This window comes from Chenopodium quinoa, unplaced genomic scaffold, assembly GCF_001683475.1.
Source record: "Chenopodium quinoa cultivar QQ74 unplaced genomic scaffold, ASM168347v1, whole genome shotgun sequence".
NCBI lineage: Eukaryota > Viridiplantae > Streptophyta > Magnoliopsida > Caryophyllales > Amaranthaceae > Chenopodium > Chenopodium quinoa.
The window spans coordinates 793,148-809,661 of record NW_018745003.1 but is presented as its reverse complement, the minus strand read 5'-3'; the positions used below and the strand labels follow the sequence as shown (position 1 = coordinate 809,661).

The following is a 16,514-nucleotide window of genomic DNA, read 5'->3' as shown; positions in this document are numbered from 1 at the left end:
ATGAAGTCATAACACATAAAAACTAATTCCAATTGACATCAACAATACGAATTGTGACCCTATGAGATACATAATCTTGGATAGCAATGTTTATTGTTTAACAACATGACATTAAACTAATTAGAATTTGTTTTATACGTATTATTTTATAGCCCTCTTAAAAAATTCAAAGAAACAAGTGTATGTAGGTTTAAAGGGATCACCCAAATTGTGGTTGAGACTAAAGCAAATGACATAGGATCTATATAACAAGACAAATGACTGAATGAGTAACGTTAATTAGTTATCTCAAATTTTGTATGGTCTAATTTCATAACTTCATGCATGAGCATGAGTAATGGAATATTCAACCGTTGACCTCATGGATGATCTAACTGTCTACACCAAACATCATATCAATATACACTGATTCGTTTATACTAATCTATCAAAAAAAAAAAAAAAAAAAAACCGTTTCATTCCACATTGCTAAATGACACCCACAATTAAATGAATCTTATTCCATGTTCTGAATTTTACAAAATTAATAGAAGATTTGATAATATAAAAGAAAAATTAATAGAAGAACATTTGATTATGAATTTTCTTTCAAAAGCTCAAAATTGTATTCCATCATGCAATAATTAGCTAGGGCATCAACCGGCCTGATTACCAAGTGGATGTCAACTAGCTTGGTTAAAGTTTTGGGTGGTATCTAAGACCTAATATCGAATCCTTTTTATATTGCTACCCTTACGGTTTTGTTTATGCCAAAAGTAAAATAAAAAATGAACTATTTACCAAAAACAAAAAGTTCCCTAAATAATTTTTCATAATTGCGTGTATTTTTCTAAATATCCAAACAAAGTTGTCAAATATTCTTGAATAATAATGGTTCGTGATTGACTTTTTTTTTTTTTTTTTTTATTTATTAAGGTTGGCGACTCATGTAAAGATTGCAAGAAGTCTGATCTAACAATTTCAAAGTTTTTTTTTTCATCAAACAAAGTCTTATCCTTAATTAAGAGGAGCGAGTTTGAACATCAATTATATGAGGCAAAAAAACAATAATTATCATACCCCAAAGAACCTCATATCCTTCACTTTCAATTCTTTTATTAAAGGCATTTAAACCACCTCAATTCGCACTTGTTGGTTTGTTTTATAACTATAAACTTGTGATTAATCTAAACAAGTTGCTAATCAAATAAGCCAAAATAATTCGAACTCAGCTGATTATTCAATTCCTTAGATGGAAAAGTTGATTGATGTTTAAACAACACAAATCGATGGAGAAGTTGGGGTTAATGAATAATTGACGAACCATGCATTAGGTGCTAATTTTTATGATTCTCATCTTCTTTTTCCTAGATAATTTTTTAATGGAAAAACAACTTGCTTTCATAGACTTGATCTTATTGGTAGGGTTGGGTATGTACTTGGTGTGAAACTATGAACATGTACCAACTTGTCATTTCTCAGTTGTAGAACAATTGAAACAGTTTGACTTTGCGCAATTTGTATATAAATTTGACTATAACGAATAGTGTATGTAGTTATATTAAAGATACAGTAGTAGCTAGTGGATTAATTGGTTATTGAGTCATCAAAGTGAACAAGTGGTACCATTAGCTAGATTGACGATTTGCTTGACCCGAGATCAAATCTTGTCTATATCACCGCCCTTAATAAGAGGATCCCTTTAGATGCAAAAACAATCCGAGTATTGATAGGGTTGGTTTAAAATAGGTCAAGTGCATTATCTAATAGCTTGTCCTATTCACAAACTTTGTAATATAATCTTTCAGTTTAATTAAGCACCTTGTTGTAGATGTCATTATCTTAATTAAAAACAGTTCTGTTGTTAATAAAGAGAATCTTTCAAGTAAATCAAATTTTTGGCCGTCTAAAAGACAACAATGTCATGTATGACTTGATTATTTAGTTTCTTGACTCTTGAAACCAGGGTGGCTCTGGCTGCTGCAGTTTCTTGTCCCCCTTAATTATCATATTAGTAATATTAAATACATGTTAATATTTGTATGGTGTGCTTGTATAATGTATACTACTATGACTTCTTAAACAAGACTTTGGAAAAAAAAAAAAAAAGGTTTCCATGAATGGAAAATAATGGAGGTTATTACCAGAATTTATATCCGATAAAGCTCCCGTCAAAAATAAGATATCGAAAAAGTTATATATTTTAAAGTCGATTTCTTAATAAGTGTCTGTTAAGCTTTAAATATATTCTTTTTTGATAGTTTCGTTGTTAAAAAAGAGGAATAATGAACTCAAAAAGGGATTGTATTTTATTTTTGAGTTTTACACTATTTAAGTATGGAAAGATATCTTACTTAATTGTCACCTTATTTCCTTAAAAATACAATACTCGAGTTTTCAAGCAATTGTCCCTGGTACGTAGTTGTTAGAAAAACCGTTTATAACTTGATAAATACTCATATTATGAATTTTAAATCTCAAATCAACTAATTTAATCTAGACTGTATATGTTGCATGATTTTTAACTAATAAATATGTAGTAGATGTTATAATTATAAATAAAGGGACATATTATTTGTACAAAAATATCACTAGAATTTCCTGTAATATGTACACATTCCAAAAAGAAAAACTAAAAAGAGGAAAACATAGTGTAAAGAGAAGAGTATTTTGATATGACAAAAAGTTTGTATTTCTTTGAAGATATCTATATTTAATAATTTGGATAAAAAAAAAAAAAAAACTATACATCCAATGTCTGACTATCCTGAAAGTGCTGTTGCTGAGACCTGTTTTTTTCTCTATTAGCAAACCATTGAACTGTTTTTTTAGCAATGGGAAACCATTTTTTTCTTCTATTAATTATGTCTTCCCTAACATAATCATCATCATCATCATTATTATTATTATTATTATTATTATTATTATTATTATTATTATTATTATTATTATTATTATTATTATTATTATTATTATTATTATTATTATTATTAATCTCTGAATTTGCTAAGCATTGTCTTAGCTTATTCTTCATGCTCATCAAATCCTTAAACCTCGAAAATGCAGTGATCTCTGACATTGCCCTCTTATCAGCTGGGATCAAACTACTTCGTCGTGGAGGATTCAAATTCGTGTTCGTGTTCGTGTCACTTGAATGTTCGAAACCCATGTCGTTTTTCGATCTAGGATTTGAATTAGACCTCTGAAGTTGACCAAGTTTATGATCAAATTTACATTTCTTGTCCATTTCTTCCCTTAAGTTGATGATCTTACACTGATCATGTTCGCCACTTTGGTAGCTCAACAAGTTGGAGGAAGGAAATCTATTGCTTGACATTACGCCGAGCATTTCTGAGTTTAACAACATCAAATCTGAAGAGCTAACATCACTCCAACGATTCTTGAACACGATATCTGATACAACAATCTGATGATTTAGCCTATGCAAAACTTTTCCTAGACCAATATTTTCTTTATTACTTTCTTGTACTAATTTCAAATGCATTTCTTCTTCTTCTTCTTCTTCTTCTTTTCTTGCACTATGAATTCTCCTAAAACTTCCTCCTATACTAAACATTGAAGCTGAGCTTTGACCATCAGTTTCGCGCTCTAAGAAAAGCTCGAAACTTGATGATGCCCCTGCCTCCCCTGTATCATCTGCAGGTTTATTCTGCCCTGCAATAATGAACCTCATGCTCATCATCCTCGACGAGTTTGTAATAGTCGTAAGATCATCAACTGTTACTCTTTGCCTACATAAAGGGCATGTTGAGTGATGCTCAAGCCATAAGTCTACACACTCTATGTGAAACCCATGTTTACATTTAGGTAGTAGTCTCAGGATTTCAATGTCTTCGAATTCTGCTAAGCAGACAGCGCATTGTAGACCTTGTTTCGATCCTTTAAGAGACGCGAACCTAAAGAAAGGAAGGGAATCCACCACTTCTCTATCAATCCCTGAGAACCTTGTATTGGTGCCAAACATACCGCCTTGTTGGGTGTTTCCATTGCGGCTAATACTATGGATTGCTGATGGTGGACTATGGAAGAATTTCGCATAAATTAGTAAGATTAATGTTAAGGAAAACATGAAGGAAAGTACTCCGATTACTACAAATAGGCTTGGTTGAAAATTTGAAGATGTAGAGGTGTGTTGATCATTGTCTTGAGCATTAACTAATCGCGTGCTAATTAACGCGATCATAAGAGGGAAAATCATGGTTGTAATTTATTTTTTGGGTTCTAGGCCAGTGCAAAAGGAGAAATATATGATGAACAAGAAGTTTTCTTGTTCATGTACTTGTTATGTAGGAAAGCATTGTAAGAAAAAATGGGAAGAAATTAGTTTGAGTGCAAGAAAGTCTTTCTAATTTTTTTTTTTGTAGATACTACGAAGTATATAAAGTATTATTTATTATATTTATGTGATAATTATCTCCTTAAATTTCTCCTTTCAATATACTATTTGTCACTTTTCTGGGTTGGTTCCTTTATCTAAAGAGATGCTGACCTTTTACATGAAGATGAGTATGGTTAGTTGTTCTGTCTCTTAGGTTATAATTATATGATTAATTTTATAATAAGATGTTTAATTAATTAATTAAAAGAGTTTAGTGGGGAAACATATTAGAGGTAGAAGCTGCACTTGTGCAAATTATATTGGGAATAGATATATAATTTGAGAGCCAGATCATGAAATGGAGGCAGCTGACTTGATTACTTTTGTAATAAAAATTTAGAGGATATGAAGTATTGAAGTCATAAACTAACTGCCCTAATTTATTTAATAATTAACCTAAAACTAATGATATCATATGTTTTGTACGTGTTGCCAACTTAATTAGCATATTCCCGTTTTTATTAAATTATTTTTTAATAACTTTTAGATAATAAAATAATACTATGAACAAGATTGTCCGAATAAGCCACAAAGACATTATAATTTATAATTTTAAAAAGAGGGGATTCGAACATGTGGCCTATCTTAAGGAGTCTCTCGGTGTTTGCCATTAACCCAAATTATCATTAGTAAATTATTACATATTGTGGTTTGACATTAACACTATGTTTTATGGCAACATATATGTGTTATTATGTGTATTACAAGTAAGAAGTACCAACTTTTTTGTGCTAATTAATGCACTTGACAATTTTTTATGAAATTTTTCATCGATGAATAAGGAGCATAATTTTGGATTTTTGTTATGAGACCAATTTGTAGCTGGCACTTGACTGTTCTTTATAGTGTTCTAAATTGAACTGTGTGGTTATATATTTAATTCTCAAAATTACATTAACAAGTAGTCATAAGTTTAATTTTATCGAAACTTCCTTTATATTTTTTTTCTTTTTTGGTGTAGAGAGATTGGCGATCTTGATTTCTACACCAAAAACTGCGTATTACAGATTTGCTTGAATACCACCCCAAAACTTAACAACCATACCGAATCCTTTATTTACTCTTGATAATGTTATGCAATTCTTAAGGTGTTAGATGTTGCCCAAAAAAAAAATGACAAAAACTTTGTTTAGTTAATGATCATTGTAGACTCTTAATCAAAAACTAAAAAATTTCAACTATCCTAAATTCTGAGTGCATGCTCTGCTGTTTGTGCAACACAGTTACAGACATCATCATCTAAATTAAATTGCACTTGACTCCAATATTAAAATGTGGTAAGAAAGATGCCTAATTTGTGAATTTATAATTACCTTTTTAAAGCCTGGTTTTCAAGCACATAGTTTTTCTTTCTTTCTTTCTTATTATTATGTATAAATAAAACAATTTTTGGTCATTGCAATAAATGTTATGTTACACATGCAGTTTCTATATTTGGATGAAGGAATACTTTCCTCATTTCCATGTGCCGCTCTTCAAGAATAGCTGCCGGATATCTTGTTTTGTGATTTATAACTTCTTACAGCTTGGATTTCTAGATTAAGCATATGAAAAAGAATGCTGTGTGTGTGTTGTTCATCAAATTATGAGCATTGTCCATCCACTTTCCACAACGATTCTTGCTATCGCGACTTCAGTATTGATATCGGTGTTTATTTTGAATTAGATTCGTAGCATATTACCCTTTTCCGTACCTTTTACCAAGTAATCCTAATAAATACGACTATTGGTTTGGGAGGGTTGTAATCTTGGATAGTATTAAGGACAATTACGAAGATCAAATGTAACCTACAGAGTATATTATTTAGGATGGGGCGAAGTACAATAATACACAAATCCGCCAATTCATGGATAACTTCAGACATAACAAAGCCAACGGCGCAGGGCACTCTGATTAGACTCAAAACTCAGTCATGTACTACTGTAACATATTGCTACTTGTATTAAGATACTCCTATAATTGCATCGATTTTTTGTGCCAAAACTGTCAATAAAACAGATCTGAATTTTCTTCTGGTAGCAACAAAACAGCAAAAAACTGACATTTATTAGTAGTAGATGGTTTACATATCCTTGCAGAAAACTGCTCTACAAGATTCAAAAATATTATTACATGGATCCAGGAGGAAAAACACTATCCAAACTAGCTCTAGATTTTCATACTTAGTATTATCACAAGCAGCTAGCTCAGCCTTACAGAATTTACAGAAGTGAATGCTAAAATCATACTCCGTACTTTCCAATATAGTAACAATGCTGATTCCTGGATTCAAGCTACCCTGATAAACAATAGTTGCTTCTCACGTCGGATGAGGAGACTCAGATGTACAAAGTTTTATCTCTCAGACTCTCACTAATATCGCTAGCAGAGAAGACTTTGTAAATAAATTCTTGATGAGATTACCCAGTTGTTAATATGAATTTAAATGGCAGCTCATAAATTATCTCTATTAGGAGCAATGAAGATTTTACATACCTTCATGAAATCTTCACTCCAACTCTTTGCTCTATCCATTACTTGAGATACAAACATTCAGGATTTCGCAGAAGTTGTGGGATTGGTGCTTCGTAGGGATGTTAAGTTGGGGGTGGTGACAGGAGTTTGTTCCTCCTCTGTAGCATGCCGGACAAATTCTTCAGGAGACATATGGACTCCATGGCAGGCACATACTATCTTTATCTGGGTGGCATTGTACTTATATGTGACACCCGAAATCGTCTTACCATTGGGTCCTGGACTTGTTGTAGATACCCAAGGTAAATTCGGAAAGGACCCGGATCCACCAAAGTTCATCTCGGAGGCAATTCCTGGCCTTATGGCTGGATACTCGGATGGAAAGCTGCTTCCTCGTCCCTTTGCATCACCTTCAACCTGGGAAGAGGAGCCTTCCTCAGCTACTAGTAGAGGTTGACCTTTTGGCTGCTCTGAAGGGTGCACATCAAGCCGTGCAGACTCAGATGAGCTATTGATAGCTTGCATTGGAACTGCATGTTAATGGAGGACACCACATTTAAAGTAAGGATAATAGTCAACAATGAAGTTGAAAGAAATTACAGTAAGGAGTTCCTCAACCATGAGAAGTGCTATTTACTAATTGGAACCCACATCATTTTTCACATAAGCAATCCAGTTTAAAGTTTGATGTTTGGTAACCACTATGGGAAGTCAAACTATTTGATAACACAACAAGCTAAAATTGAGCTTAGGATAGCTCGGCTTTGCACAGCTCAAATTGACTGACCCAATTTCGAGCTCCAAAAATTCAGGATTGAGTTGGCAGAGTTGGAGCATAACCCTACCTGCGATCAGGTTAAGAGTTACAGCTAAGATTAGATTTCTTCAGATTACAGCATTCTTATGGTTAGGGATCCTCATGAGCATTCTGTAAAATGTAAAATTTTTATTCCCAAGTCAATAGCTCAGCTATCCCATTTAATTTAATTTATGGAATATGGATTTAAATTTAAGCCTACTAAGGAGCCTTTTCTAAGTTTAGCTTTGCTCATTGCAGTATCATGTCGCACCTGACATTAAGCTCATAATCACACATACTAGCATAAAGCATATCAAGGAACAGAGAGGTTTTTAAGATACAAATATCTCATGGTTTCCTTGTCTACAAAATTTTTAGAATCTTCAAAAGAACATAAACTATATTGATAGACAGGAGCTATCAATACCATTAGTCACTAACAAGCCATTGCATGCAGTCTTTGGTTGTTATGAGATGGCATCTAAAAAACAGCATCAAATCTTAATCACCTGACTGAGGACCCCCTTCCAAATTAACACAAAAAATACATAGAATATCATACACCACGAGAAAACTGAAAGTCTGAAACACATTCAACACAAAGTAAAGGTTGAGCTCATACTGCGATTATTGGTGATATATATCCTTTTTACCTGAAGTTGATATAGATATTCCAGCATAAGTTGCAGGGATGGATTGAGGCTGAGTAGCCATTCTCCAAGGGCTATCCTTATTGTCCAACACTGGAAGCTGGACAGGAGAATATCCAAATGACATTGGCAAACTCCCTAGAGCTGTAGCGTGCAGCCTTGGCCGCTCTCCATTTGCAGAAGTGATCCCCTGCATCATTCCTGGTAGTGAGTAACTTGGTGTACTTGGAGCACTAGCTGATGGAGGCTCTTTGATGGTTATAGAGTAAGGAACATTCAAGTTATTCATTTGCACAGTAAAAGGAGCACTGCTATTTGGTTTTCCACAAAGTTCCTTAGGAGCCTGAGAGGAGCTACCACTTCCTCCGGGTGTTCTAGATCCATCTTCATGGTGAGAGGCCAATTTGGACGTTGAACCCTCAGCTTCAGATTCTGCCACATCTTCATTATCTGCGGTCGATCCCTCATCAGTCGTAATTGATATGTGAGACATTTTGTCCTTATCTTGTATAACAGAATTACGAGAATCTGTCTCTTGTTTCTTCGGGTCATTCATCTCTTCAAACGTACTTTTACGTTTATTACCGACTCCAGGTTCATCACCGGAGACATTTTCACCATTACCATTTTGCTGCAAATTATTAAAGAAGTTTTCTTGAGGTTTCACAGCATCATTTTTGGGAAGTGATTGTGGAACAGCACTAAGGAAATTTTTGAAATCATTTAGAATTTTATTGGTTCTTTCATCTGGATCAGTTTTAGCATCAGCTGAGTTACTGCTCCTATCCTTTGATGTGGAAGATGAACCACCACATGCTAATCCCAAGCTGAGTTCAAGCCCTTTATCATCATCCATGCTAGGAGACCTACAAGCATCAAATATGAATCAATTTAGCTCCTATCACCTTCTATTTTAACATAATTCAACCATGCAGTACTAAAGATAAATTTACACTCAGCGAGGAAAGCAATAAGAATTTACTAATAAAATGACAAGGCCAAATTCTTACCAGGCAAAGATTCTAGAAATAAATAAATGAGATGCGAACATCATGAATGCAGTTTAAACCCATTTTCTCCTCATCAAATGGAACAAGAGACACAATAGAAAAATGCTGCAAGCAACATTGTCAGACATTTTGTGATTAAATGATAGCTTTAAGCAGATCTTATTTGCGGTTTCTTCAGCCATATCCAAACATCTAAGTAAGAAGAGGCTTTGTCTATCATGAGAATGAAAGCAAAGGGCAAAATGAGAGAAATTCACCCTAATTAAAGAATATATTACAGCTCCTCAATTCCTTAACACTTATAGAAACCTAGCAGCTTTTACATCATTGTCATAGGTGTTTCAGAAAATAGTGATGAGCTGACTATGAGGGAATCATAGCCAACAGCACATCAGCAATCTATACAAGACCGTTGGCTACAATACTTAAACTTTTAGTTAAAGGTCCTTCATGAATTATCACTCTATTCAATGTTGGCAAAAATACATAGAATCCAGAGAGTAAAATGAAAGGTCAGTTAAAACTCAAGCATCAAATCCATTCAGCTAGACATCGTTGTAATATACGCAACCAAATCACACATTTACCGAGTAACTCGGTTGGCATTTGGCAATAAGTACTATTGCTAAAAACTAGCAACTAGGAATTAGTGGTTGAAGATTCAAATAACTTTTCCACTAATTGAAACCCTCTTTCACATAGATTTTGAGAAACCAAGCTTTTGACTTTCTAGCTTATAGACCATACCAATTGGAACTTAATGCCTAAGAGATACTAGAATACATGATTAGCAATAACTCCATAAACCACAAGCTAAACAGCTCAAAATCCAAAACATAAATTATAAAAAATAGAAACTTTTGGAGAAAAAGATAATTAGGAACTAAATCACACAGATTCCAACACTGTAATAATGAGGAGAACTTAAAAAATCCCATCAATCATAACCAATTAACACACAAAATAAGATAATCCGATCTACCCAGCAAAAAAACATGGTTCAAAAACACAAATTAACCACAAATATAAGCAAACATCCAGAAAAAAACAGAACCCCATTTTAATTTAATCACTATTTATCAAAACCCAGAATTTAAATAAGGTCAAAAACCTCAATTAATTGTACTCAGATTCAAGGATATCAAAAACCCAGAAAAAGTAGCATATAAAAAACAGAAAATTGAAAGATTAATATTAAAAGAAAAGGGAAAAGGAGTACCTGGTATTGTAGCCCTAGCTTAGGAGTGAAAAGGGTAGAGAGAGAAAGAAGGGAGAGAGAGAGAAAAAGCAAGAGAATGAAGAGGTTGAAGGAGAGAAGAAGGGGGAAATTACAGAGAAAATGGTGAATTTTTGGATTAGAATAATAGTAAGTTTTCATTTATTTTTAGAAACGTGATAGTTATGGTTTTTTTTAATTGATAAAAGAAAAGCAAGCATGAGAGTTGTGGAGGTTGTTGATGAAGTCAGCTGTAGCTTACAATTACTTGGTAATTATAATTTCCACTCGTGCTATTTCTTGTTCAATCCAAATATCCAATCAAGGTGTGAATGTAATAATTTGAATGCTTTGACACTAGATTAAATGGTGCAATCTTGTCTATTCGTCGATAAGATGTAACCGTGCAAAGCAAATGTGATGAGACAAAACTAAATTGTAACAAAAGAGAAGGACAAGGTTCAATTGAGGCACTTTAAATTTGCGCACAAGCGAGGTGATGGCGAGAAAAGTCACAATCTTAAAGCAAATGTGAAAAGAAAAAACCTACTTGTAACAAGAGAGAAAGACAAGGTTCTATTGAGAAACTTTAAACGTATGTACAAGTGAGGCGATGACGAGAAAAGTCACAATCGAGGGACTTGTAGATGAAGGAGGAGCGTAATTTGAAGTATAATTGTTTTTACGGCTATTTCACCAAATGCCACTGAGCACTTTAATAATTCACCAAATGTCATCGGGTTTTTCAAAATTCACCAAATGCCACTGACAAACAGTATAATGTCATGTCATGCCATTACTGAGGTCTGCCCGTTAGTTCTCCGTTAATGTGAATTGACGATTTTGCCTTTATTGTGTTTAATGGCGCCATAAAGCCTTTTGACTCCCTGAATTGACCTAATAACTTAAATAATTAAAAGTTGAGGAGTTGAAGTCTTCATCCTCTCACCTTTCTCTGTTCTTCATGCAAAGTCTTCATCAGTCAACCCTGCAATTCGATCAAGGTGGAAGCTTTTTCTAAGTCTAAATTTTGATCAGCAATCGTTAGTAGCATGAAGTAGTAACTGCGCTTGTATTTGGGGGAATTGAAGTCGTTGTTCGCAGGGAGGGGGAGCAGTGGTAGTCAATCGAAGCTTGAAAAGTGTTGTTACGCTTCCAAACTAGCACGCAAGGTAACACTTTGTCCATCGATCTTCAATTCGAGTACAGATTTTGTCAATTTTTCCTGATAATCGAATTAGGGTTAGGGAATGGTTGGTTGAGTTAAATGTTGTGATGTTAAGTTTAAAATCATGTTATTTTACTGAATTATGGGTTTGACTGTGGCAAATGTATTTTTTTGTATGTTAGGGTTACACTTTTTCTGTGATTTTGATTCATTAAAATGAGATTTTGTGAAGTGTTAGAATATTATGTGGTTTGGCATGTGTGCGTGTGGATGTGAATTGTGTGTGTGATGAGTAACTTGGTAATTTTTGTTGATAGGATGAGTAAAGTGTGGCTGAATGTCCATTGTAGAGATGGTGGTTTTGATGTGTTGGTTGATGATACAGACCGGACTAGTTTAATGGATTTGTTTGAGTTTATGTTTGAGGACTATGTCAAGCAAAATGTAATCCCCCGTATTTTTAAATATTTTATAAATGAAATTTTATTTTATTTATAATATTTATTTGTATTTTTCTAGAATTTAATTTTCAAATTATTAATTTGGGTCAAAAATTATTTTAGGCTAAATTATTTTATGAATCTATATCTCACAATCCATTATTATAAAAACAAAGCCTAACCCATTTGTTTATTTAATTGGCCCATTATTTTCATGAGGCCCAATTCTACCCTACAATTCTCGCCTATAAATACCCCATGAATCCCCAAATTTTCCCCACACAAAAAGGTTAGTCTTATTTTCTTCCTCCTTTATTTCTTATTATTTTCATAAAGCTTATGTAATTGATTTTTGGGTTTTGGTTTTTATTGCTTGAAATTAATTTATTTAGTATCAAAATCAAGTTTTTGATATTTTAAACTAATAATTTCATATTATAATTGTTGTATTAATTTTCAGATTTTGTAATTTTAAACCTAGGGTTTTAATTTAGTTAAATTGGGATTTTAGGGTTCTAATGATCAATTAATTTGGGGCTTTTGTTCCTATTGAATTTCTAATGATTAATTAAGCATAAAAACAAATTTTCAGTTTTCTGTAATCAACTTATGATCTCCGTTCTTAATTTTTTTTAATCACGTTTTAATCACGTTTAGATTCTAACTCGTTTGATTTTTACAAAATAATAGTGTTTTTCGTGTGTAAACAACGTTTTAATGAAAACTCACTACCTTTGGTAGTGAAGAGGTTTAATGTTTAAAATAAATTTTTAGATTATTTAAGTTTTAATCTTGGGTTTAAATTGTATTGATTTCATGTGTTTCAAGTCTCTAATTTTATTAAACAAATGTTGTGGTTATTTTATGATTATAAAGTTTGAAACTTTAAAGTTTAATTGCAAGAATAAATTTTCAGATTTTTGGTTATTGTTTTGGAGTCTTTAATTACATTGAATTGAGGAATTTTCGGGTTTAAAGTCTACTAACTTTCTATATAATGTATGTAGTGATAAAAATTTCTATAATTTCAAGATTTCATGTGTAAAATAAATTTTCAGATTTTTATAAAGCTCTAAACTAGCTGTAATTTCATGAATTAGTATGTATTTTAAGGTTTTTATGTAGGAAATTTTAAGAATAATATATAAGCTTTTAATTCTAGCAAAAATGTAGGTTTTAAAGTGTTGTTTAATTGAATTTTGAAGGTTTTAAAGTAAGTTAGTATTGTTGTAAATTATATTGCTTGAGTATTGATTGAATTATTATTGTTTGGTTTAGGAGAGGACTTTGTAGAAGGCGATTTCTAGTTCCTAAAGTGGTCAACCAACTCGTTTACTGAAGGTACGTACAAGGATACGAAAACCTTGACTTTAGGAGCATGTTTAAGGAGTGGGAAGACTTAGAATCATGTTAGGAAACTTGTAGATTGGATTACATAATCAGAACTTCAAGGTGGTGGGATTTTGAGTGGGGTGTTGGATATTTCCACAGTTTATTAAATTTCATAAGTTTGGATTTAATTAAACTCTGGTTTGATTTATTCACTACTTTTATTGGGTTTTAAATAAGGGCCTTAATGGTTCCAACTTGTAAGACTAAATTTGAATTTGATTTTTGGTTTTGAAACTTATTGATAACTAAGTTAGTTTTTCCGCTGCTAAATTCTGAACTAGCCTTAACGTTTGAACACGTGGGGGTAGCACGTCGGTAACTCACTTGCAGATTGTTAAAGGTCTTTACAGGTTTTAAAAGAGAGAATTATTGGGGTGTTACACAAAATGTGTGGCTCCCTAAGTACTTTGCTTTGCTTGTTAACAAACCTAGTACTAGGAAACTGGAGTTATGTGTTGATGGTGATATGATGAAAATGTGGGAGTGGAATGTGGGTAAGGAAATAATAGATGTATGGTTGGAGGAAAGAAAAAGTCCTGGTTTGGTGTTTAAGGATGCTGAAGCTAGTTGGCATAGAAGGTTAAAACAAAAGGCTTAGAGGAATAGGTTAGACATGGAAAAAAAAAAGAAGAGGTTAGCTGAAGAAGAGGAAGCTTAGAGGGATCTTGATGAACAACAACCTTACACTGTTGTTGTAGAGGTTCCTGTGGTTGTTGTTGAGGACTCATATTTTAGAGTGTTTCACAGTCCAGTAGCTGATGAGGTTTTCCCAGGCCCATCCAAGCCTCAGGCAGAACAAAGTACTAAAACAATACCACTAAGGTTTGGTCAAGGCATCAGTTTGATGCAACACTTTGTTGTGATCATAACACAACCAATTTTGTTGAATCATTCAATTCCTGCACCAAGCCATACAGAGATCTACCTGTTCTAAAACTTCTTGAAGGTAATTAAATGGTTTGTTGTCTACCAGCATCAGTTTGACAATGCTTTTGTTGTGTTGCTTACCTTATATGGTTTCCACTTTTCAGCTATAAGGCAATTGTGCATGAAGAGGATGGCTCCAAGGTTTGATAAAGCAACATCCATGGGTGATAGGGACCTCACTGAGTATGCAACCAAGATCCCACAAACAAGATCTGATGAGTCCAGGTTCTGCTATGCAACTCCATGTGGTGATGATGAGTTTGAGGTGAGGGACCAACATGTGCATTTTCCTATCAAGCTAGGGACTGGAACTTGTAGTTGTGGGAAGTGGCAACATTCAGGGATCCCGTGCAAACATGTGCTAAGGGTGATTTACCACCAGAGGCTTCAACTTGTAGATTTTGTATCTTCTTATTTCAAAGGGAGGGCATACAAAAGCACTTATGTTGAACATATGCACCTAATGCCTGACCCAAGTTAATGACCTTCATTCAACCTCCTGACATACTTCCACAACCAGTGAAAAGATCTGCAAGTAAACCAAAGAAGCAGAGAAGAAAAGGGCCAAATGAAGCAAGGAAAGGGAAGAGGCATAGCATAGTTAAATGCAGCTTATGCACTGAGATGGGCCACAACATGTTGACATGTGTAGCAAAGAAAAAGAATGCAACAACTGAAGCAAGCTCTTTAAACACCAAGAAGAAAGCAAAGAAAGCCGCATGAACACCAAACCCCTTTCCTATTGAATGCACAACAACATTGTTTATGGAATCTAGTTTTTGAACATTAATAGTCAACTGTGTGCTATGTTATTGTGGTTTTTTTGGACATGTTCTTTGTAATTTTTTGGGGATGTGATGTGAACAGGAAACCAAATTTTTGGTGCACATGATTGAAACTGGAAGAATTAAGCTTAAATGAATTCAATTTACCACTTTATCCAATTTCATTGCAATTACAATATAGTTCACTTCATCATTACAATAACAACTATTACACACATCACTACACCTAATTTCATAACAGAATTGAGTACTTTTTGCTGCAGCTTCACTTTCTTCTTCAATTGCTTCAAATCATCATGCATATTGCTATGTCCCGACCCATCCTTATCATAACAACTTCCCCTACTTTGACCTTCTTTCGGCTTGAAAACTTTGCACCATTTGAAGCTATTATATGAATCACACTTGTAATAAAGCCTTTGTGGATTAGATGTTGACTCCGAGCTTCTAATTGCATATTTTCTACCACAATTGCAAAATTTGTTTGGAACTTTTATATATGCATACTCATGTATTGAGGAGGATATATTTGATATCAAACTCATGATTATGCAAATAGAGGGCTGCTATGTGTGTTCTAAGTGTCACATTTATACAAGAAATTGGGTGTAACGGCTAGTTTATCCCAAAAAAAAAATTCAAAAAATGGAGAAACTAACTAGCCGTTGTAACTCATTAGTTTAGAGGTACATTGTGTAATAATTTACATAAGTAATGGCATTTCATGAAAATTTTAAATTAGTCAGTGGCATTTGGTGAATTAAGAATCCCAGTAACGGAGAACTAACGGACATACCTCATTAATGACATGACATGACATTATACTGTTTGTCACTGACATTTGGTGAATTTTAAAAACCCCGTTAGCATTTGGTGAATTATTAAAGTGCTCAGTGACATTTGGTGAAATAGTCGTCGTTTTTATTATTGTAATCTTTCCGATTATGAATAAGAAGACTAAAAGGTAATTTTTCTCTATTTCTTTTGAGTTAACTATGTTATGGGTCTAACCCACATTTGTCTTGTGTTTTGAGCCCAAATAGGTAGTCTCTTGTTTTAGGTCCAATTTAAGTTAAGCTTATAAGCTAAGTGTTTTAATTATTGTGTCCATGTCAACAAAGTTGCAGAGGAACATCAAGAAACCCACGAAGTAAAATTCGAAAAGAAAAAGAGGAGTAAAAGGGTGTTTGAGAAGCTTCTTCATTTCGGTTTTTTCAATTCTAAAAACTTGTATTTTGGTTATATTCTTCACTCTTTGTTCTTCTAGTAGTTTATTAATGTCTATGTATGTACT

The 16,514-nt window shown here is 33.4% G+C and overlaps 2 protein-coding genes across 3 annotated transcripts; both read right to left on the bottom strand.

Moving 5' to 3' along the window:
* Positions 1 to 2,524: 2,524 nt before the first annotated feature.
* On the bottom strand, positions 2,525 to 4,207 carry LOC110708106 (E3 ubiquitin-protein ligase ATL42-like; the record flags this gene model as incomplete). Its single annotated transcript, XM_021886216.1, has 2 exons — positions 2,525 to 2,885; positions 2,973 to 4,207. Coding segments are annotated over 2 exons (1,398 nt in total), but the record flags the coding sequence as incomplete, so codon positions are not given.
* Positions 4,208 to 6,395: 2,188 nt separating this feature from the next.
* On the bottom strand, positions 6,396 to 10,823 carry LOC110707729 (ninja-family protein mc410-like). 2 transcript variants are annotated; one of them, XM_021885768.1, is made up of 4 exons: positions 10,512 to 10,823; positions 9,293 to 9,397; positions 8,286 to 9,148; positions 6,396 to 7,363 (listed from the first exon to the last, which is right to left on the bottom strand). In XM_021885768.1, exons 2-4 carry the CDS (start codon positions 9,334 to 9,336, stop codon positions 6,912 to 6,914), a joined length of 1,359 nt encoding a protein of 452 aa, XP_021741460.1. In that variant the 5' UTR covers positions 9,337 to 9,397; positions 10,512 to 10,823; the 3' UTR covers positions 6,396 to 6,911. The 2 variants fall into 2 exon arrangements, with proteins under 2 accessions (XP_021741460.1, XP_021741461.1); XM_021885769.1 differs by lacking the exon at positions 9,293 to 9,397 and having other exon boundaries at positions 10,512 to 10,821.
* Positions 10,824 to 16,514: the final 5,691 nt, after the last annotated feature.